The sequence below is a fragment of the Oncorhynchus clarkii genome, chromosome 6, assembly GCF_045791955.1.
Source record: "Oncorhynchus clarkii lewisi isolate Uvic-CL-2024 chromosome 6, UVic_Ocla_1.0, whole genome shotgun sequence".
Taxonomy (NCBI): Eukaryota; Metazoa; Chordata; class Actinopteri; order Salmoniformes; family Salmonidae; genus Oncorhynchus; species Oncorhynchus clarkii.
This window is the reverse complement of record NC_092152.1, coordinates 11,007,363-11,031,644: the sequence shown is the minus strand read 5'-3', so window position 1 is coordinate 11,031,644 and position 24,282 is coordinate 11,007,363. Positions and strand designations below refer to the sequence as shown.

The 24,282-nt window shown below is 42.0% G+C and overlaps 1 protein-coding gene across 1 annotated transcript in view; it reads left to right on the top strand.

Annotated features, from left to right (window-relative positions):
* Positions 1 to 24,282, top strand: part of LOC139411904 (glutamate receptor ionotropic, delta-2-like) — a 275,808-nt gene that overhangs the window by 203,157 nt on the left and 48,369 nt on the right. The window contains exon 11 of the mRNA XM_071158656.1: positions 10,454 to 10,649. Within this exon, the coding sequence (XP_071014757.1) occupies positions 10,454 to 10,649 (196 nt within the window). The remainder of the gene's footprint in view (positions 1 to 10,453; positions 10,650 to 24,282) is intronic.

The window sequence follows — 24,282 nt, the reverse complement described above, 5'->3', positions numbered from 1 at the left end:
GTCAGCCAACAAGATGAGTAACAAACAGCAAAAAGCAGTAGCCTATGTCAATCTATTATCCCCCATAGTACAAAATTTGACATATTCTATTGGTCAACTTCGTCTTCTGTGCAAGAAATAAATATTCCAAATATATGTTGAACAGTTGTGGGATTCGATAGATCCCAAATTAATACATCCACTAGCATAAAAAAAAACTTTTAATAGCAATGAGGCTGATGCAACAGATCAGAATGTTTAGCTTAAAATGTTGATAAACTATTAGGCAGTGGTGGAAAATGGACCCAATTGTCATACTTGAGTAAAAGTAAAGATACCTTAATTACTCAAGTAAAAGTGAAAGTCACCCAGTAAAATACCACTTGAGTAAAAGTATTTGGATTTAAATCTATTTCATTATCAAAAGTAAATGTAATTGCTCAAAAGTAAAAGTATAAATCATTAAGGAATTAACATTCCTTATATTAAGCAAATCAGATGGCACAATTGTTCTTGTTTTTTAAATTTACGGATAGCCAGGGGCACACTCCAACACTCAAACATCAAAGCATTTGGGTTTAGTGAGTCCGCCAGATCAGAGGCAGTAGGGATGCCCAGGGATGTTCTCTTGATAAGTGTGTGAATTGAACCATTTCCCTGTCCTGCTAAGCATTCAAAATGTAATAAGTACTTTTGGTGTCAATGAACATTTCTGGAGTAAAAAGTACTTTATTTTCTTCAGGAATATAGTGAAGGAAAAGTTGTCAAAAATAGAAATAGTAAAGTACAGATGGACTAAAAAACTACTTAAGTAGTACTTTAAAGTATTTTTACTGAAGTAATTTACACCACTGCTATTAGGCTATTTCTTCACATTATAAGCGCAACAATGCTAAAAGCGTGAATGTTCCAAAATGCAATCAATTAGTGGGAAAAGACTGTTCTCAAAAGTGACCGCAAATGCATGTAATGCTTTATTAGAAAGATGCATTGTTATGGTGAAAACTATCTTCCCCAAATTTGAAACTCAAACGCGACCTGTGTATCCCATTTATTCTCTACACCGATTGTAAAGCGGATTAATATGCTTAATTTTTATATGTTATTTGGCCACTTTAGTTGTGATACAAACCTTATCTAAACATATCGGCCTATGGGCGAGGCTTCATATGATCTGATAAAGTCGCAAAAGAAAAAAAGGCATGCGCTGTTTCTTGCCCTGCTGTACACCCTGGGCATCATTCACAAGTGATAATACATCATTCACAAGTGATAGGCTAATATTGTCACCCATTAGACTATTCTTAATATAATCTTGTCTTTACATATACTAAATAATATGTGTGAAATCAGTTTTGATTTAGAATGGACCATTATCATGCACCTTGCCAACCAGGTAGGCTATGCTCCTGTTGTAAAGAGAAACAATGTGCTTATTATGAGGAAAGTTGAGAAGGTAGGCTACTAATGACCATCAGTAGCATGTAGAGCTTGGAGAAGCCTAGTTACCATGACTAAACGGTCACATGGAATTTGACTGCGGTCATGACTTGTTACTGCCAGTGTGGCAGTAATACAGTCACCGTAACAGCACCAACTATGAGATCTATCGGGATATGAAATAACAAATGATTGTTCAAAACTGAGTTTTGTGGACGATTGTTTTTGTTTGTGAATCCTGTAGGAGGAGAGTGGAGCTGAAGCAGCAGAGCAGGGTCGGAACAGAACGTGTGAACAGTAGATAGATAGGACTTGGTAGACACTGTGGGCGAATTGATAAAAGAGGTGAGATGGAGGACTGTGGATTTGGTTCAGAAAAAAAGAAAAAGAAAAAGAGAGAGAATAGAAGAGATGAGATGAGCGAGATGAGATGTAGCAGAAGGATGAGTATGAGGATGGACTGAGGGAAAAAGTTATTTAGAGGACGTAGCACTCTCTGTCTCTCTCTCTCCGTCATAACCCAATCTCATACCACAGATGTCATATTTTCTGCTTTACTACAGACGGCAATAAAATACCTGAGCAGTTTCCTTCCTCTCCGGCAACTGAGTTAGGAAGGACGCTTGTATCTTTGTAGTGACTGGGTGTGTTGATACACCATCCAAAGTGTAATTAATAACTTCACCATGCTCAAAGGGATATTCAAAGTGTGCTTTTTTTTTACCCATCTACCAATATGTGCCCTTTCTTTGCGAGGCATTGGAAAACCTCCTGGTCTTTGTCGTTGAATCTGTGTTTAAAATTCACTGCTCGACAGGGATCTTACAGATAATTGCATGTGTGGGGTACACTATTATTGCATACAGATTCCATGCAACTTATTATGTGACTTGGTTCAGCACATTTTTACTCCTGAACTTATTTAGGCTTGCCATAACAAAGGGGTTGAATACTTGACTCGACATTTCAGCTTTTCATTTTTAATAATAAAGTATGATTAGTGTCATTCCACTTTGACATTATGGGGTATTGTGTGTAGGTCAGGGAATGTTTTTTTCTACATTTAATTCATTTTAAATTCAGGCTGTAATACAACAAAAAGTGGAAAAATTCAAGGGGTGTAAATACTTTCTGAAGGCACTGTATATACAGTGGGGGAAAAAAGTATTTAGTCAGCCACCAATTGTGCAAGTTCTCCCACTTAAAAAGATAAGAGAGACCTGTAATTTTCATCATAGGTACACTTCAACTATGACAGACAAATTGAGAAAAAAAATCCAGAAAATCACATTGTAGGATTTTTTATGAATTTATTTGCAAATTATGGTGGAAAACAAGTATTTGGTCAATAACAAAAGTTTATCTCAATACTTTGTTATATTCCCTTTGTTGGAAATGACAGATGTCAAACGTTTTCTATAAGTCTTCACAATGTTTTCACACACTGTTGCTGGTATTTTGGCCCATTCCTCCATGCAGATCTCCTCTAGAGCAGTGATGTTTTGGGGCTGTTGCTGGGCAACACGGACTTTCAACTCCCTCCAAAGATTTTCTATGGGGTTGAGATCTGGAGACTGGCTAGGCCACTCCAGGACCTTGAAATGCTTCTTACGAAGCCACTCCTTCGTTGCCCGGGCGGTGTGTTTGGGATCATTGTCGTGCTGAAAGACCCAGCCACGTTTTATCTTCAATGCCCTTGCTGATGGAAGGAGGTTTTCACTCAAAATCTCACGATACATGGCCCCATTCATTCTTTCCTTTACACGGATCAGTCGTCCTGGTCCCTTTGCAGAAAAACGGCCCCAAAGCATGTTTCCACCCACATGCTTCCCAGTAGGTATGGTGTTCTTTGGATGCAACTCATCATTCTTTGTCCTCCAAACACGACGAGTTGAGTTTTTACCAAAAAGTTATATTTTGGTTTCATCTGACCATATGACATTCTCCCAATCTTCTTCTGGATCATCCAAATGCTCTCTAGCAAACTTCAGACAGGCCTGGACATGTACTGGCTTAAGCAGGGTTTTTTTTCTGGGATTTTTGCTCACCGTTCTTGTGATCATTTTGACCCCACGGGGTGAGATCTTGCGTGGAGCCCCAGATCGAGGGAGATTATCAGTGGTCTTGTATGTCTTCCATTTCCTAATAATTGCTCCCACAGTTGATTTCTTCAAACCAAGCGGCTTACCTATTGCAGATTCAGTCTTCCCAGCCTGGTGCAGGTCTACAATTTTGTTTCTGGTGTCCTTTGACAGCTCTTTGGTCTTGGCCATAGTGGAGTTTGGAGTATGACTGTTTGAGGTTGTGGTCTTTTATACTGATAACAAGTTCAAACAGGTGCCATTAATACAGGTAACGAGTGGAGGACAGAGGAGCCTCTTAAAGAAGAAGTTACAGGTCTGCGAGAGCCGGAAATCTTGCTTGTTTGTAGGTGACCAAATACTTATTTTCCACCATAATTTGCAAATAAATTCATTAAAAATCCTGCAATGTGATTTTCTGGATTTTTTTTCTAATTTTATCTGTCATAGTTGAAGTGTACCTATGATGAAAATTACAGGCCTCTCTCATCTTTTTAAATGGGAGAACTTGCACAATTGGTGGCTGACTAAATACTTTTTTGCCCCACTGTATACACAGGGTACCCGTTCTGAGTCGATGTGCAGGGGTACGGGGTAGTTGTGGTAGATATGTGCAAATAACTAGGAATAAAGTGACAGATTATAAATAGTAGCAGCAGCAGTATGTGATGAATCAAAAAAGTTAGTGCAAAAAGAGGTCAATGCAGATAGTCCGGGTAGCTATTTAACAAACTATTTAGCAGTCTTACGTCTTGGGGGTAGAAGCTGTTCCCTGTTTGTTCCAGACTTGGTTCATCATTACCGCTTGCGGTGGGTGCGGTAACAGAGTGAACAGTCTATGACTAGGGTGCTAGAGTCTTTGACAATTTTTTGGGCTTTCCTCTAAAACCGCCTGGTATAGAGTTCCTGGATGGCAGGGAGCTCGGCCCCAGTGATGTACTGGGCTGTACGCACTACCCTCTGTAGCTCCTTCCGGTCGGATGCCGAGCAGTTGCCATACCAAGCGGTGATGCAGCCTGTCAAGATGCTCTCAATGGTGCAGCTGTAGACATTTTTGAGGATCTGAGGGCCTATGCCAAATCTTTTCAGCCTCCTGAGGGGAAATCTCTTCATAACTGTGTTGGTGTGTGTGGACCATGCTAGATCCTTACTGATTTGGACACCAAGGAACTTGAAGCTCTGACCCACTCCACTACAGCCCTGTCAATGTGAGTGGGGGTGTGCTTGGCCCACCATTTCCTGTAGTCTACGATCAGTTAGTTTTTCTTGCGGACATTGACTGAGTGGTTGTTGTTCTGGCACCACACTGCTAGGTCTCTGACCTCCGTATAGGCTGTCTCATCGTCTACCACTGTTGTGTCGTCGGGCAAACTTAATGAAGGTGTTGGAGTCCTGCGCGGCCGCACATCCTTGGGTCTACAGGAAGTACATCCTTGGGTCTACAGGGGACTAAGCACGCACACCTGGGGGTGGCTCGTCAGGATGTCCAGGAACCAGTTTCAGAGGGAAGTGTTCAGTTCCAGGGTCCTTAGCTTAGTGATGAGCTTGGAGGGTACTATTGTGTTGAATGCTGAGCTGTAGTCAATGAACAGCATTCTCATATAGGTGTTCTTCTTATCCATGTGTAAAAGGGCAGTCTGGAGTGCAATAGAGATTGTGAGATATGCAAATTGGAGTGGGTCCAGGGTGTCTGGGTAATGGTGTTGATGTGAGCCATGACCAGCCTTTCAAAGCATGTCATGTCTACAGACGTGAGTCATTTAGACAGGTTACCTTGGCATTCTTGGGCACAGGGACTATGGTGGTCTGCTTGAAACATGTACGTATTACAGGCGGGGTCAGGCAGAGGTTCAAAATGTCAGTGAAGACACTTGCCAGCTGGTCAGCGCATTGCTCTCAGTACGTGTCCTGGTAATCCGTCTGAATGTTAACCTGTTGAAAGGTCTTACTCAAATCGGCTATAGAGAGCATGATCACACAGTCGTCCTGAACAACTGTTACTGTCATGCATGGTTCAGTGTTGCTTGCCTCGAGCATAGAAGGCATTTAGCTTGTCTAGTAGGCTTGCGTCCCTGGGCAGTTTGCGGCTGGGTTTCCCTATATAATTCGTGATCATTTGCAAGCCCTGCCACAGCCGACAAGCATCAGAGCCAGTGTAGTAGGATTCTATCTTGTCCTGTATTGGCGCTTTGCCCGTTTGATGGATTGTCGGACACTGCTACCATGATTACAGATAGTCCTGAATGAATCATGAATAATGATGAGTGAGAAAGTTACAGACACAAAAATATCATACCCCCAAGACATTTTAACCTCTCACCATTACAATAACAGGGGTGGTTAGTATTTTTTGACGGTATGATATGTGTGTGTCTGTAACTTTCTCACTCAATCATTCATGATGATCTGTAATCATGGTAGCATTCACATTAATGAAGAAGTGTTAAGAAACTAATTATATTCTTATTTACAATAAAAGTCACTACAAAATGACAAAATATATTATTTACCATTAATTTCTATTGGGCACAAAATAATCTGAAACAACCAAAACAAACAGCAAATGCATCCAACAAGTGTGTAGAGTCACAATCTTGATGTAGTCATCGGAAAGGGGGATACCTAGTTAGTTGTACAACTGAACGCATTCAACTGAAATGTGTCTTCCACATTTGACCCAACCCCTCTGAATCAGGGAGGTGCGGGGGCTGCCTTAGGCAACATCCACGTCATCTGTGCATGGGGAACAGTGGGTTAACTGCCTTGCTCAGGGGCAGAATGACAGGTTTTAACTTTGTCAGCTTGGGGATTCAATCCAGCAACCTTTTGGTTACTGGCCCAATGCTCCTACTCGCCAGGCTACCTGCCACCCCATTGTGTGCAATAAATATGAGACCAAACACTTTCCACTACTTTAATACACATAAGTTAAATTGTCCCAATATAGGGGGACTATGTACAAAAAAGTGCTATAATATCTAAACGGTTCACGATATGGATGAAAATGCTCTCAAATTAAAGCTGACATTCTGCACTTTAACCTCATATTTATTGTATAATTTCAAACCCAGAGCCAAAACATAAAAAAATACTTTTGGAGCTCACTGTATGTCATTGTGTATGTCATTGTGTCTCAATGTAATCAAGGTATAAAAGTATTGTTATTTTCAAATCCAATCTCATTTTGAGCTTAGTGACCATTCGCTCAGACAAAAATCGTCCCGTGGCTGAATCTAGTTCCCTCTCTCTAATGTGTTAGCTTCCTGTACAAATTATCTCTAAAGACAGTCACAAAGGCAATAATCAAGTGATGTTAAGTCCATTTCCTTGTTCAATGAACAGCTCGGCTAAAGGTAATTGGTAGTGGGACAAACAAAAACACAGGCCAAGATGACAGAGGAGCTGAAGAGGGATGCCTTAATAGATGTTCAGGTTTAGACGCCAGACTGATAAGCTTTGTCCCAAACTGCACCCTATTCCCTATCTAACGCACTACTTAACTAGAGCCCTATAGTCAATTGTAGTGCACTACATAACAAGCAGGGGTCCATTTGGGACCGTGGTCTGCCACTCCCGCACCCACCCCACCATCACACTCAACCTATCTCCATGTAGCTACACATTACCTAAGGAGAATCTCCCCTTAAACATTTGGCGGCAAAGATCATTAAAACCTTCAAAGGGGTTTGAGAGTAGCTGGAGAGAGTGGGGGGATGGATTGAAGGAGTGAAAGGGGGGGAGTATGCTTATGTAACAGTATTCAATAGTAATCCTCTTAAGGTAAAATATCTCCCAAAAATATAAATAACTTGTATTAAGCCTTTTTTGGGGTTAAAATAAGCACATCTGCCAATGATGTTAAATAATTTATCTTGGTAAGAAGAAACAAAAACCCACATTTAAAGTGAATTATCACTCAATTAATATATTTAGGTTTGCTTAGATTTAACTTTTTGCAGCGTAAAATTCTTGACAGCCTTAATAATGACAGAAGAGTCATAGTAGTGATGGTAAGAACAGACGTTTTAGGGATGGTAGCAACAGAAGTGTTATAGTAGTGATGTAACAACAGAAGAGTCTTAGTAGTGATGTAACAACAGAATAGTTTTAGTAGTGATGTAACAACATAAGAGTTTTAGTAGTGATGTAACAACATAAGAGTTTTAGTAGTGATGTAACAACATAAGAGTTTTAGTAGTGATGGTAACAACAGAAGAGTTTTAGTAGTGATGGTAACAACAGAAGAGTTTTAGTAGTGATGGTAACAACATAAGAGTTTTAGTAGTGATGTAACAACATAAGCGTTTTAGTAGTGACGGTAACAACATAAGAGTTTTAGTAGTGATGGTAACAACAGAAGAGTTTTAGTAGTGATGTAACAACATAAGAGTCTTAGTAGTGATGGTAACAACAGAAGTGTCTTAGTAGTGATGGTAACAACATAAGAGTCATAGTAGTGATGGTAACAACATAAGAGTCTTAGTAATGATGGTAACAACATAAGAGTCTTAGTAGTGATGGTAACAACAAACACGTTTTAGTAGTGATGGTAACAACATAAGAGTCTTAGTAGTGATGTAACAACAGAAGAGTTTTAGTAGTGATGTAACAACAGAAGAGGTATAGTAGTGATGGTAACAACATAAGAGTCTTAGTAGTGATGGTAACAACATAAGAGTTTTAGTAGTGATGGTAACAACATAAGAGTTTTACTAGTGATGGTAACAACAGAAGAGTTTTAGTTGTGATGTAACAACAGAAGCGTTTTAGTAGTGATGGTAACAACATAAGAGTTTTAGTAGTGATGGTAACAACATAAGAGTTTTAGTAGTGATGGTAACAACAGAAGAGTCTTAGTAGTGATGTAACAACAGAAGAGTCTTAGTAGTGATGGTAACAACATAAGAGTCTTAGTAGTGATGGTAACAACATAAGAGTTTTAGTTGTGATGTAACAACAGAAGAGTCTTAGTAGTGATGGTAACAACACAAGAGTTTTAGTAGTGATGTAACAACAAACAAGTTTTAGTAGTGATGGTAACAACATAAGAGTCTTAGTAGTGATGTAACAACAGAAGAGTTTTAGTAGTGATATAACAACAGAAGAGTCTTAGTAGTGATGGTAACAACATAAGAGTTTTAGTAGTGATGTAAGAACAGAAGAGTCTTAGTAGTGATGTAACAACATAAGAGTTTTAGTAGTGATGTAACAACAGAAGAGTCTTAGTAGTGATGGTAACAACATAAGAGTTTTAGTAGTGATGGTAACAACATAAGAGTTTTAGTAGTGGTGGTAACAACAGAAGAGTTTTAGTTGTGATGTAACAACAGAAGAGTTTTAGTAGTGATGGTAACAACATAAGAGTCTTAGTAGTGATGTAACAACAGAAGAGTTTTAGTAGTGATATAACAACAGAATAGTCTTAGTAGTGATGGTAACAACATAAGAGTTTTAGTAGTGATGTAAGAACAGAAGAGTCTTAGTAGTGATGTAACAACATAAGAGTTTTAGTAGTGATGTAACAACAGAAGAGTCTTAGTAGTGATGGTAACAACATAAGAGTTTTAGTAGTGATGGTAACAACATAAGAGTTTTAGTAGTGATGGTAACAACAGAAGAGTTTTAGTAGTGATGTAACAACATAAGAGTTTTAGTAGTGATGTAACAACAGAAGAGTCTTAGTAGTGATGGTAACAACATAAGAGTTTTAGTTGTGATGTAACAACATAAGAGTTTTAGTAGTGATGGTAACAACATAAGAGTTTTAGTAGTGATGGTAACAACATAAGAGTCTTAGTAGTGATGTAACAACAGAAGAGTCTTAGTAGTGATGGTAACAACAGAAGTGTTATAGTAGTGATGTAACAACAGAATAGTCTTAGTAGTGATGGTAACAACAGAAGAGTTTTAGTAGTGATGGTAACAACAGAAGAGTCATAGTAGTGATGGTAACAACAGAAGAGTCATAGTAGTGATGGTAACAACATAAGCGTCTTAGTAGTGATGGTAACAACAGAAGAGTCATAGTAGTGATGGTAACAACATAAAAGTCTTAGTAGTGATGGTAACAACAGAAGTGTCATAGTAGTGATGGTAACAACAGAAGAGTCATAGTAGTGATGGTAACAACAGAAGAGTCATAGTAGTGATGGTAACAACAGACGTTTTATAGTAGTGATGGTAACAACAGAAGTGTCATAGTAGTGATGGTAACAACAGACGTTTTATAGTAGTGATGGTAACAACAGACGTTTTATAGTAGTGATGGTAACAACAGACGTTTTATAGTAGTGATGGTAACAACAGACGTTTTATAGTAGTGATGGTAACAACAGACGTTTTATAGTAGTGATGGTAACAACAGACGTTTTATAGTAGTGATGGTAACAACAGACGTTTTATAGTAGTGATGGTAACAACAGACGTTTTATAGTAGTGATGGTAACAACAGACGTTTTATAGTAGTGATGGTAACAACAGACGTTTAATCGTAGTGACGGTGATACACTTGTTGTTCTCTTAATTACATCGGTGGCTTCCGTTAAAGCAATTTGACAAACAAACAGTCATTAGTCCCAGTCATGTTTTTTTATTACAGTTGTAAATGGTGTGTTTGAAGACTGTAGCATTGTAATTAAAATACCTTCATTTCCCTTGAGGTGGAGATGGTATGACTCTACTGACTAGTGCTTTTATGACATCCCTACATTATACCCCTTTTAGTGGAACTACAGGGAGCTTCTTAACAGTTGGTTCGCTGGCTTACCCTTAATTAGCTTCAAGTTATGATCTCGGCACTGACTCTGTGTGTGTGCCTCTGTAGGTGTGTGGGTGTGGAGTCTGATTTTTTAAACTTCAAGTGTAGTTCCATGTCAACCCCATGTTCTAATGTATGTATGTGTACATGGTGAACTACATTTCCCATAACCTCCCCTTTCTGTCTCTCTTTATAGGTCTCTCCAAGATCTTTCCAAGCAGACAGAGTTGCCGTACGGGACAGTGTTGGACTCGGCTGTGTATGAGCAGGTGCGCAGTAAGGCCATGAACCCCTTTGAGAGGGACCCCATGTACTCCCAGATGTGGCGCATGATCAACCGCACCGGAGGGGCGGAAAACAACGTGGACGAGTCCAAGGAGGGCATCCGCAAGGTACACCACTTTACATGGTCTACACCAGGGCTGCCCAACCCGCTTCCTGGAGATCTACTGTCCTGTAGGTTTTCAGCCCAACCCGCTTCCTGGAGATTTACTGTCCTGTAGGTTTTCAGCCCAACCCGCTTCCTGGAGATTTACTGTCCTGTAGGTTTTCAGCCCAACCCGCTTCCTGGAGATCTACTGTCCTGTAGGTTTTCAGCCCAACCCGCTTCCTGGAGATCTACTGTCCTGTAGGTTTTCAGTTTAACCCGATTCCTGGAGATCTACTGTCCTGTAGGTTTTCAGCCCAACCCGCTTCCTGGAGATCTACTGTCCTGTAGGTTTTCAGTTTAATCCTCTTCCTGGAGATCTACTGTCCTGTAGGTTTTCAGCCCAACCCTCTTCCTGGAGATCTACTGTCCTGTAGGTTTTCAGCCCAACCCTCTTCCTGGAGATCTTCCGTTCTGTAGGTTTTCAGTCCAACCCTAATATGGTAGATCTCCAGGAAGAGGGTTGGGCAGCTCTGGTCTATGACATTTAGCAGATGATTTTATCCAATGGCACGTACAGTACAGTGAGTGAGTATATAATAGTATGTGTACAGGTACATAAATGTGTCATTTGTTTTCTCTCAATATAAATGTATAATTGTATAGATCCTCCCTGGTGTTCTTTTATTTTCGTATAAAATATTTTCATTCGTAAATTGTAACCGACATAGGTTGCCATTTGGGTTGCAACCTATTCCCTATTTAGTGCACTACTTTTGACCAGGACTCATAGGGCTCTGGTTTAAAGCAGTATACTATATAGAGAGTAGGTTGCCATTTGGGTTGCACACTTGGTAGCAGCAATTAAAGCGATGGTAAATTAGTGAATTATGGCTTCAAGCCTTCGTCTCCTCGACATAAAGATTATTAGGGCTGAATAGCTTGGTTTCATGAATTAGTCAGCGTTTTGTTGAGATGATCAGCACTCCCAGGTGCTCGGATAAATATTGCATGACAGGGGTGATACCCCCGGAGTAGCAGACAAGTACAACAACTATGAAGCTTAATGCAAGCCGTCATTCCCACTGCACTCTTACTCTCCATGTATTTGTATCTCTTATTATCTTCCCCCCTCCCTCCCTTTATCACCGGGCTATAGGCTCAACATCTCCCTCTAGTGGAATATTGGTGTCCCTGACTCGATCCCATGCAGGACAAGTTTGTCTCTCCTAACCCAGAATCGTTCTATTTTTTTTATATACCCTTTTTTAAAGATTTTGTTTAATTCCGTTTCTCTGTTTGTTTTCAAGCGGTATCTCTGGAAATCAGTATCCTTTGTCAGGAGGGCCAGTGTGTCCAGCAGCCCTCCTTTGGTCCCCTATAGTTTGTTTTGCGGATCTCGTTTTCCTTCTCGTATCCTATGTCCTGTCGGTCGAGTGCTGACAGTTCTGTGTTCCACACACTGTCAATAAACCTCTCAGAATCTAAGTCCCAAGCACTATGGATTTTCTCACCAACACTGTTCAGATTGCAATCATTGTAGCAGAATAGTATTATCTGTCAGAGCCACTGTGTTTATCTTATCGGGAATATATAGCAGAGACCTGGAGGACGTTACGTTAGGGGTAGCAATGCCAATCTCTGCCACTTCAGTCTAAACTCAGAACGTTCAATAGACTTTTAGATTCCACATCTATTCTTGATATCAGAGCCATTTGCAATATAAGCTCAGAATATACTCTTGTATATGATCCACCTGTTCTTGATATCACAGCCATTTGCCTAGTAGGATGTGAATGCCAATCAATGTTATGCGATGTCATTGCAGTCCATAGGGAACCATACTTCTGTGCAAGGTTTTCACTGATATTTCATCGACATACATAAAATTCCCTTTCATTAGTAAAAAAAAAAAAAAACTGTACACACTTTTAACATGGATAAATACAGTGCATCTGGAAAGTATTCCGACCCCTTAACTTTTTACACATTTTGTTACGTTAACTTTTTACACATTTTGTTACGTTACAGCCTTATTCTAAAATGGATTACATTAATTGTTTTGCTCATCAATCTACACACAATACCTCATAATGACAAAGTGAAAACAGGTTTTTAGAATTTTTTGCAAATTTATTAAAAATTAAAAACATACCTTATTTACATGTGTATTCAGACCCTTTGTTATGACACTTGAAATTGACCTCCGATGCATCCTGTTTCCTGTTTCCATTGATCATCTTTAAGACGTTTCTACAACTTGATTGGAGTCCACCTGTGGTAAATTCAATTGATTGGACATGATTTGGAAAGGCACACACCTGTCTATATAAGGTCCCACAGTTGACAGTGCATGTCAGCGCAAAAACCAAGCCATGAGGTCGAAGGAATTGTCCGTAGAGCTCCGAGACAGGATTGTGTCGAGACACAGATCTGGAGAAGGGTACAAAAAACTTATGCAGCATTGAAGGTCCCCAAGAACACAGTGGCCTCCATCATTCTTAAATGGAAGACGTTTGGAACCACCAAGACTCTTCCTAGAGCTGGCCGCCCAGCCAAACTGGGAAATCGGGGGAAAGGGGCCTTGGTCAGGGAGGTGACCAAGAACCCAATGTTAATTTTGACAGAGCCCCAGAGTTTCTCTGTGGAGATGTGAGAACCTTCCAGAGGGACAATCATCTCTGCAGCACTCCAGCAATCAGGCCTTTGTGGTAGAGTGGCCAGATGGAAGCCACTCCTCAGAAAAAGGCACATGACAGTCCACTTGGAGTTTGCCAAAAGACACCTAAAGGACTCTCAGACCATGAGAAACAAGATTCTCGGGTCTGATGAAACCAAGATTGAATGCTTTAGCCTGAATGCCAAGCGTGATGTCTGGAGGAAACCTTGCACCATCCCTACAGTGAAGCATGGTGGTGTCAGTATCATGCTGTTGGGATGTTTTTTTCAGAGGCAGGGACTGAGAGACTAGTCAGTATCGATGGAAAGAAGAACAGAGCAAAGTACAGAGAGCCTTGATGATTTTTTGTATTTGCAGCAGCTACTCTTCCTGGGGTCCGGCAAGTTACCTGATGTGGAATAGAGTTCCATGTAGTCATGGCTCTATGTAGTACTGTGTGCCTCCAACAGTCTGTTCTGGACTTGGGGACTATCAAAAAACCTCTGGTGGCATGTGTTATTCCCCGGGCGCTGAAGACGTGGATGTCAATTAAGGCAGCCCCCCGCACCTCTCTGATTCAGAGGTTGGGTTCAAATGCGGAATACACTTTTCAGTTGAAGGCATTCAGCAGTACAACTGACTAGGTATCCCCTTGTTTCTTCTTCTTTTTATTCAGTTTAGTCACATGATTTCTCCATTTGCAAGACGTTTGCCAATCGGTTGTGCAGCCAGACTTATTTGCCATTCCTTTTGCCTCATCCCTCTCAACCATACATTTTTTCAATTCTTCATCAATCCACAGGGATTTAACAGTTTTTACAGTCATTTCCTTAAAGGGTGCATGCTTATTACTGGGATAAGCAATTTCATAAATGTGTCAAGTGCAGCGTCTGTTTGCTCCTCATTACACACCACAACCAACAGATATTCTTTACATCAACAACATAGGAATCACTATAAAACGTCTAGTATGACCTCTTATACACTATATTAGGTCCAGCCTTTGGAACTTTTCCTAGATATGGCTATTATATTGTGATCACTACATCCGATGGATCTGGATACCTGCTCCAGAGTGCTCAGGGCCTCAGATTTGGGCAAAGGTTCACCTTCCAACAGGACAACAACCCTCAGCACACAGCCAAGACACTGCAGGAGTGGCTTCGGGACAAGTCTCTGAAGGTCCTTGAGTGGCCCAGCCAGAGCCCGGATTTGAACCCGATCGAACATCTCTGGAGAGACCTGAAAATAGCTGTGCAGCAAAGCTCCCCATCCAACCTGACAGAGCCTGATAGGATCTGCAGACAAGAATGGGAGAAACTCCCCAAATACAGGTGTGCCATGCTTGTAGTGTCCTACCCAAGAAGACTCAAGGCTATAATCTCTGCCAAAGGTGCTTCAACAAAGTACTGAGTAAAGGATCTGAAAACATATGCAAATGTGATATTTAAGTTATTTATTTTTAATACATTTGCAAAAAAATTCAAAACATCTGTTTTTGATTTGTCATTATTGGGTATGGTGTGTAGACTGATGAGGGGGGAAAAACTATGTCATCCATTTTAGAATAAGTCTGTAACGTAACAAAATGTGGAAAAAGTCAAGGGGTCTGAATACTTTCCGAATGCACAGTACATGTTTTATTAAATACTTCTGGCCTTTCCAGTATACCCTGAAACACTACTCTAACAGTATGGTTCCAATCACTGGTCATTCTCAAGCGGCCTGAATCCGAGGCTGTACAACTTCTCTTTTACTCTGTCAGTGTCCTCCAGAGAAGGAAAATGGCTGCCACTTCCACATATGTATGCTGCTCTGTCTGGACTAATGAGAGTAGCTATAAATATTATGCTAATAACTCAGGTTATGGTTAATCATCCTTCTGCTACTTGGTTCTTCCCTTGATGCAGGAGGAAATGGTAATGGCTAAGAGATGGGGAGGGAGAGGGGAGAGGGGAGGGAGGTAAGGAGAGGGAGATGGGAAGTGTCTTTGGCTGACTACAAATGAGGCCGTCCTTTACACTGCGATGCTCAAAGTGATCTCAGTCATTTTTCTCAATGTGCCAACTTCATTATCAAGGGCTTGTATTGCAAAGGCAGGCAGGCAGGCAGGCAGGCAGGCAGGCAGGCAGGCTGGCAGGCAGGCAGGCAGGCAGACAGACAGACAGACAGACAGACAGACAGACAGACAGACAGACAGACAGACAGACAGACAGACAGACAGACAGACAGACAGACAGACAGACAGACAGACAGACAGACAGACAGACAGACAGATAGATAGATAGATAGATAGATAGATAGATAGATAGATAGATAGATAGATAGATAGATAGATAGATAGATAGATAGATAGATAGATAGATAGATAGATAGATAGATAGATAGATAGATAGATAGATAGATGGATGGGGGAGGGATGGAGGGAGATGAAGACATAAAGAGTGTGTGTGACTAAAGGTAGCTGTGGTGGTGGTTGAAGAATTGAATTAAAGAAAAGAGAAGAACAGATGCAAGAAAAAAGAGTTCACATTGTACAACCACTTATTTACTCTCTCACCACCCTCCGTTTCCTCATTAGTTTCTTGTCATATTGAAATATGTTAAACAGCGTGATGCAGTGAGAATGGGAGAGACATTATTTACACAGAGCATATCAATGAGCTGCTCCTGTCTCTGTCTGTCTGTCTGTCTGTCTGTCTGTCTGTCTGTCTGTCTGTCTGTCTGTCTGTCTGTCTGTCTGTCTGTCTGTCTCCCACTGTGTGTGCTCTCTGGAGTGGCTTGGTGCTCTGACAGCCTCTCCAACACCTGTTTACTCTGTCCAATGACTCTCTTAAATCACCCTCTGTGCCTGAGGGACCTGTAGCCCTATGGTGAGTGTATTTATGTGTGTGTAAAATGTTCCCGTGTGTGCATTTGCCAGTCGTCAAGGGCTACAGGTCCGAGCTTGGCAGTTGCCAGGGTTACGGGCAATAGCGGGGCAGCTGTGGTAGATGACAGATGTGTATCATTGTGTGAACTGTCTCTGCAGATATCCAGTCACCAGCTCATATCTGACAGGTGAACAGAATACCGGGAACCTATCTCTGCAATATATCTGAGGCTACTGGACAACAGACAATGTAAAACAGAACCTTCTAAGTCACTCAATTAAATTAGTACTGGTAACTTACAAAACAATGTGTTGCTTGACTCAAAAACTAAGATTAGTTGAGTTATCCGAACTGAGTATGCTTGACAGTGTTCTTCACTTTTGTAGGCCATGAATTAATGTCTTAAATCACTAAACTAGTTACTGTACATTTCACAGTGATATGTAATTAGATTTCAAAACTTCAAACACATTGTCCTCAGTAATAATCGTTTCCCACTTTTGATGCAGATAACAGTGTGACTTTGTTATCCCGGCCCTCAGAGTACTGAGAGAGGATGGAAGAGCGGGAGGGCAGGGTCTGGGGAGAATTTAGACTGGACATTAAAGGAGGAGGAGAGGGCTAAATCAAAGACATGATGGGCCGATAGTGTGTAAAAGAGAGAGAGAGAGAGAGAGGGAGAGAGATAAATGGAGAGAGGGAGAGAGAGATGGAAATGGAAAAGGGGCAAAGAGAGAGAGAGAGAGACAGAGAGAGAGAGAGGGGGAGAGAGAGAGAGAGAGAGAGGGAGAGAGAGAGAGATACGGAGAGAGAGAGAAAGGGAGAGAGAGAGAGAAATGGAGAGAGAGAGAAAGGGAGAGAGAGGCAGAGAGAGAGAGGCACAGAGAGAGAAAGGGAGAGAGAGAGAGAGGCACAGAGAGAGAGAGAAAGGGAGAGAGAGGCAGAGAGAGAGAGAGAGGCACAGAGAGAGAAAGGGAGAGAGAGAGAGAGAGAGAGAGAGGCACAGAGAGAGAGAAAGGGAGAGAGAGAGTGCACTAGAGTTAGAGAGGCAAGATGGCGCCGACAGAGATGGTCGCCCATCTTCAAGTCCTTAGGAAACTATGCAGTAATTTTTGTATTATCTCTTACATTGTTAGAAAATCTTAAGTGTTATTACATACAGCCGGGAATAACTATTGGATGTAATAGCGACGTCAACTTACCAACATTCCAACCAGGAATACGAATTTCCCAAAGCGGATCCTTTGTTCGGACCTCCACCCTGGACATTGGATCTAATCCCAGAGGCCGACCCAAAACAACGTTGTCGCTGCAGGAGAGGCAGACGGAGCGGCCTACTGGTCAGACTTAGAAGGCGAGCACACCACCCACCGTTTCCAAGCATATTACTCACCAATGTCCAGTCTCTAGACAGCAAGGTGGATGAAATTAGGGCACGAGTTGCCTTCCAGAGAGACATCAGAGATTGTAACATTCTCTGTTTCACGGAAACATGGCTCACTCGGGATATGTTGTCAGTCGGTACAGCCACAGGGTTTCTTAATGATTCACGGCGAAAGAAACGTACATCTCTCTGGTAAGAAGAAGGGCGGGTATGTATGCCTCATGATTAACACCTTATTGTGTAACAATAACAATATACAGGAACTCAAGTGCTTTTGTTCACCTAACCTAGAATTCCTTACAATCAAATGCCGACCGCATTATCTCCCAAGAGAATTCTCTTCGATTATAGTCACAACCTTGTACTGTATATCCCCCCAAAGCAGATACCTCGACGGCCCTGAAAGAACTTCACTGGACTCTATGTAAACTGGAAACCATATATCCTGAGGCTGCATTTATTGAAGCTGGGGATTTTAACAAAGCTAATTTGAGAACAAGGCTACCTAAATTCTACCAGTACATTGACTGTAGTACCCGCTCGAGCAAAACACTGGACTACTGCTACTCTAACTTCCGGGATGCATACAAGGTCCTTCCCGCCCTCCCTGCGGCAAATCCGACCACGACTCCATCTTGCTCGTACCTTCGTATAGGCAGAAACTCAAACAGGATGTACCCATGACTAGAACCATTCAACGCTTGTGTGACCAATCAGAATCCATGCTTCAAGATTGTTTTGATCACGTGGACTGGAAAATGTTTCGGGAAGCCTCAGACAATAACATTGATTTATACGCTGACTTGGTGAGTGAGTAAATTAGGAAGTGCATTGGAGATGTTGTACCCACTGTGACTATTAAAACCTACCCCAACCAGGACAGACAGCATCATTCGCGCAAAACTGAAAGTGTGAACCACCGCATTCAACCATGGAAAGAGGTTGGCGATTATGGTCGAATATAAACAGTGTAGTTATTGCCTCCGCAAGGCAATCCAACAAGCAAAGTGTTGGTATAGGGACAAAATGGACTCACAATTCAGCGGCCAAGACACAAGACGTATGTGGCAGGGTCTTACAGACAACAAAAAGAAAACCAGCCACGTCACAGACACCGACGTCTTGCGTCTTGCACCTTTTTTGCCCGCTTTGAGGATAATACAGTGCCACCGACGCAGCCTGCTACCAAGGACAGTGGACCCCCCTCCCCTCCTTCTCCATGGCCAACGTGAATAAGACGTTTAAATGTGTTAACCTTCGCAAGGCTGCTGGCCCAGAGCGCATCCCTAGCGACGTACTGCGCAGAGCATGCGCAGATCAGCTGGCTGGTGTGTGTTTACAGACATATTCAATCGCTCCCTATCCCAGTCTGTTGTCCCCACACGCTTCAAGATGGCCACCATTGTTCCTGTACAAAGGAAGGCAAAGATAACTGAACTAAATTACTATCGCCCCGTAGCACTCACTTCAGTCATCATGAAGTGCTTAGAGAGACTAGTCAACGATCATATCACCTCCACCTTACCGGCCACCCTAGACCCACTTCAGTTTGCATACCGCCCCAACAGGTCCACAGACGATGCAATCGCCATCACACTGCACACTGCCCTATCCTATCTAGACAAGAGGAATACCTATGTAAGAATGCTGTTTGTTGACTACAGCTCAGCATTCAACACCATAATACCCTCCAAGCTCATCATTATGCTTAAGGCCCTGGGTCTCAACCTGCCCTGTGCAATTGGGTCCTGGACTTCCTGACGGCCCTCCCCCAGGTGGTGATGGTAGGAAGCAACATCTCCACTTCGCTGATCCTCAACACCGGGGCCCCACAAGGGTGCGTGCTCAGCCCCCTCCTGTACTCCCTGTTCACCCATGACTGCGTGGCCATGCACGCCTCCAACTCAATCTGTATTTTTTTTAAAAATTGTATTTTACTTTATTTTGATTTGAGAAAGAGAGAGGGAGAAAGAGAGGGAGAGAGAGAGAGAGGAGGCTGAGGGAGGAGTGATGTTAATTGATTGTGTATCGGGACACGGGAACTTTCACACATTCCTTTCATCCTCTTCCCTCTCTCTCCTCTCCTCTCTACTGCTCCCTAGCCATCCCCTGTGTATCCACGTGTCCTAGAGGAGACCTAACTATCACTAGAGGGTGGTGGAGGTGCCATGGGATGCTCCGTCAGTCATGGATCCCAGTAATCTAAGATAGTTTGAGCTTTTTCTGTAAGAATTTGAGAGAGGGAGAGAGAGAGGGAGAGAAAGAGAGAGAGAGGGTGAGAGAGAGAGACAGAGAGAGAGACATAGAGAGAGAGAGGGAGAGAGAGAGAGAGAGGAGAGAGAGAGAGGGGGAGAGAGAGAGAGGGAGAGAGAGGGGGAGGGGAGAGAGAGAGAGAGAGAGAGAGAGAGAACGAGAGAGAGAGAGAGAGAGATCGCGACTAGCCTGCACTGAACTCAGTCTGCTGATTGATTTAGTACTGGGATGGTTGCTAGGCATCTGAAGAACTGGCCTACAGCGCTGGAGCTGTAAGTGAAAGAGAAAGAATGTGAGAGAGAGAGAAAGAGGGATGATACGGGCACAGGGCTAAGATAGTAGACTAATAAAGGGAGTGTGTGTGTGTGTGTGTGTGTGTGTGTGTGTGTGTGTGTGTGTGTGTGTGTGTGTGTGTGTGTGTGTGTGTGTGTGTGTGTGTGTGTGTGTGTGTGTGTGTGTGTGTGTGTGTGTGTGTGTGTGTGTGTGTGTGTGTGTGTGTGTGTGTGTGTGTGCGTGCGTGTGTGTGTGTGTGTGAGAACGGACTATAGCTGCTCCGTCGAGGCCCCCGAGGTTCTGTTAAATGGACTGATCTGTCATTATGCCTTAACACGTCCAGCCGCTCGTCGCAGGAGTTTGTTATTATAAAACATGTAATAAGAAAGTCTATGAAAGTATAGGGACGAAAATTGCAATTAGGTGTGGGGGTTCGTTGGGAGGGTTGGGGGTGATGTCCTGCAGTGAATAAGAGGAGGCTGAGGGAGAAGATATGTAAATTGATGGTGTATCGGGACACGGGAACTTTCACACATTCCTTTTCATCCTCTTCCCTCTCTCTCCTCTCCTCTCTCTACTGCTCCCTAGCCATCCCCTGTGTATCCACGTGTCCTAAAGGAGACCTAACTATCACTAGAGGGTGGTGGAGGTGCCGAGGGATGCTCCGTCAGTCATGGATCCCAGTAATCTAAGATAGTTTGAGCTTCACCCCCTTTTTTCTGTAATATTTTGTTTCCACTGCAGAATACTGGGAGTAACGAGTCTATTGAGACAGCTAATATGGATGCTATATATGAGTATTTTTTGAGTGTGGACGTGTTGGGATGCTACTGTGGGAAATATGATGTGTAATGGGCTGGTTATGCACTTTCATGGTCTTGATCTGTGCTATCTGGGTTCTGGGTGTGCTCTCAGTGCAGTGCTGTGCAGTGCTGTGCCGTGTTTACATACAAAAAGGAACCTCGTACTGAGGAGTTGCTCTCCTACTGCTATCCACTGCAACTGATTAAAGCTACCTTGCCGCCGGTGTTTTCAAAAACTCTCTCGATTCTCTGTCTTTCATTTCGCAGGGCATGATAGAAGTACAGGAAGCTTTGTTGTTGTCCCCTTTTCCATCTTAGATCTTATTACAAACTTTAGTTTATCTTGATTTGCCAAGTTACTGCTCCTTAAAATGTATCTTATAAATTGTTGTTTTTAACAAGCTTGTAGTCTTAATGTTTGCCATTTAAGCAAATTGTTTTTTTTTCTGTCATTCTATTCAGGTTGCATTATTTTTCCCTATACAAAGGACATTTGTATGTTTAGATGGTTGTGACACTCTTCCTTAACGAGACACTTTAGATAAATGCAGATTGTTACAAGATTAAAGGAGTACGTTACTACTGGCGAAACCTACTGTAGCACAGAGGAAAAGGCAATCACAAAGGAGGAGAAAAGTTGCTCAAGCACAACTGCAGAAACATAAACGCGAGAACAATGAAGACAAAACATCCTTCTAAAAAACAGCTTAATCTTGGCCGTCCAGACCAGTGTTTTCCAGCAAGATGACCCAAATTGAATCATTACATTTCACAACGGTTTTCCCCAGGAACAGAAGAAAAAGAGAATGGACCCCTCACTTTGTTTTGTGCCGCGAATTCAATGATTGGATTGTAAATAAATTAAAAGACAAAGAGGCCATGGATCTGAGGGGAGGATGGTGCAGGTCTTCCTTCCTACCAACAGCGTTCATGCCGCCTCATTCTCATTCTGTTTGCTCTCACACCCTCCACACATCTTTATCTCTGTCTGCCTGAGACAAGATGGCACCGGGCCAGGGCCTAATGGACTTTTGGATAAGGGAGACAACAATACAGATGTAGGATCTTAATTTGCTACAGCAGGAAAATAATCCTGCAGCAACGGAAAATGTCAATTATTATGTGGATTATAATTCATTGACATTTTTGTAGGTGTTCATTTTTTTTCTGAGGGCAAATCAAGTCTGACATTTCAAAGTGAAAATTAAAAACTTTTAAGTCTTTTTAAAACTCAAATACACTACAAATGTGCATATTCTACTTTGCAGGAACATTCCCAGCAACAAAATAGTGATCAAATTAAGATCCTACATCTGTACTGTACATCGCAGTCGAATGCTCTGCTCTTCCATTCTCCCAGCCACAGTTTAGCAAGGGGGAGATAACCGTAGCCTAAGGCCAGATTAGATCAAAGACAGAGAGGCTATAGCAGGGGTGTATTTGTTACACATATTCTGTTGCAAAACGTTTTGCAACAGAAACCTTTTACTCCAAACGCTCTTCAACTTGACATAAATGCCGTTGGGTTCTTAAACAGAAGTTGTAGTTAATTTTAATTGTATGATTTTCACGTGTTGCCATTCCAATCTGAATAGTGTTTGGCACAAGCTGCACATCTGTAAATGATCTATTCTTCCATGCTCTAAGTGAAGTGTTGTCTGCAGGGTTCCTTCTAACTTCTTCCAGCAGCTTATTTTTTTTTAAGAGAGACAGGACTGAACTACAACTTCCGTTTAAGAACAAAACTCAACTCAACAGCGTTTGGAGTAAACTGTTTCTGTTGCAAATCTCTTTTCAAAAGACTAAACTTTTTCCAACGGAATTGGCGTAATGAATACACAACAGGAGACTGAGGACCGGAGATTCGAGGGAGAGAGAGAGAGAGAGAGAGAGATGTGGAGAAAGAGAGAGAGAGAGAGAGACAGAGAGAAAGAGAGAGAGAGAGAGAGAGAGAGAGAGGGGGAGAGGGGGAGAGAGAGAGAGAGAGAACCTCAGGCTACTGTGTCCAAAGTAGCTCTGCCCATATGTCCACTGCAGAATGTCTCAATCATCCATCATTAATCGTGCTTGTCCTCAAACTATCTGTGCTGAAAACAGAGAGAACAGCCCTACAGTTCCAAGAGCCTATAATTGCAAATGATAAGTGTGATGCGGGTCTGCAGGATCCACTGGTGTGAGCCTATTTAAAAGGTAATGACTCAGCCGTGGTGAGCTGTACTGGTGAGCTCTGCAGGAGGGTGAGAGGATGGAGATGGAGCAGTGGCATGTAGTCATGGATACCAAGGGAAGCCATTCTTCCCCAAAACATTTAACAATAAAATAAATGTAAAAAGCATCCAATTATTTATCTTTCTTCTCTCTGTGTTTCATAATTTTCCTTCAATTCCCTAAAGGCTGAATGTATCTCACAGGAGAAAGCATACGAGCGAGCCAAACATTGCCCCTCTGTCTCTGTCTCTGTATGTGTAGGCCATCTATCTGATGCTGTGAGATCAAGAAGAGTATGACATTGTTGAATTTAATGCAAGGGAAGCCATCGAGCATTTGGCCTTCCTTGATAAAAAAGTATAAAATAATAGTCAATCAGCGTTGAGTTAAACTGAGTGAGCTCAACTGTGAATGGTCCTGGCGCACCAAAAGTAAGGTTCAAGGGAAGCCAGCTTGGATTTGTCTTCTCTCTAATCACATCACATCCCAAACGTTGTTGACTGAAACAACTTGAATTGTTCATCTCGTTGTGTTGTTTTCTTCCGGTGGCTAGCTAGCTAAAATTGTCCCTTTCCTAAATTAGCCATGGATGGAGATAGGGATTTTGACTTTTTTTTACTCTATTCTCCATACTGGCCAATGATTATAACAGTGATTCTGATCCAACCATAAATTCATACATTGTGCCTCTGCCCTGAGAGGATGGAAGTTCAATATGTAGCTAGATGTAGAAGGCTAATGTTAACTAGCTAAGGTTGCTCATGAATGGAGGTTAGGCTAGTGATCAAAAGCATTTTAACCAAGTAGCCTAGGACAACAAAAAATAAATGCTTGTACTGTATGACAGAGTGATAGACCATTTAGGAGGATGTCATTGACATTTCTCTACAAGTAACAGGGTGTATCAACATGTTTTTCTACTAGCATGAACGCACACACACACACACACACGCACACACACACACGCACACACACACATAAATAGAAATCAGAACCATGGACATCAACATCATATATAGCTTACGTTGATTGGACTAAATCGTTTTTGTTATCATTTAGTTGTCACTGTATTAGACTAAGCAGAGGAGATTAGATGATGTTAAAATGGTGCTGGAATAGTGGAGGCAGTTCCTGTTTTCTTTGTGACTTGTGGTAACTCCCTGTGGTTCTAAATCAATAGTTGTTTAGTGGTCCGAAAATGTGGG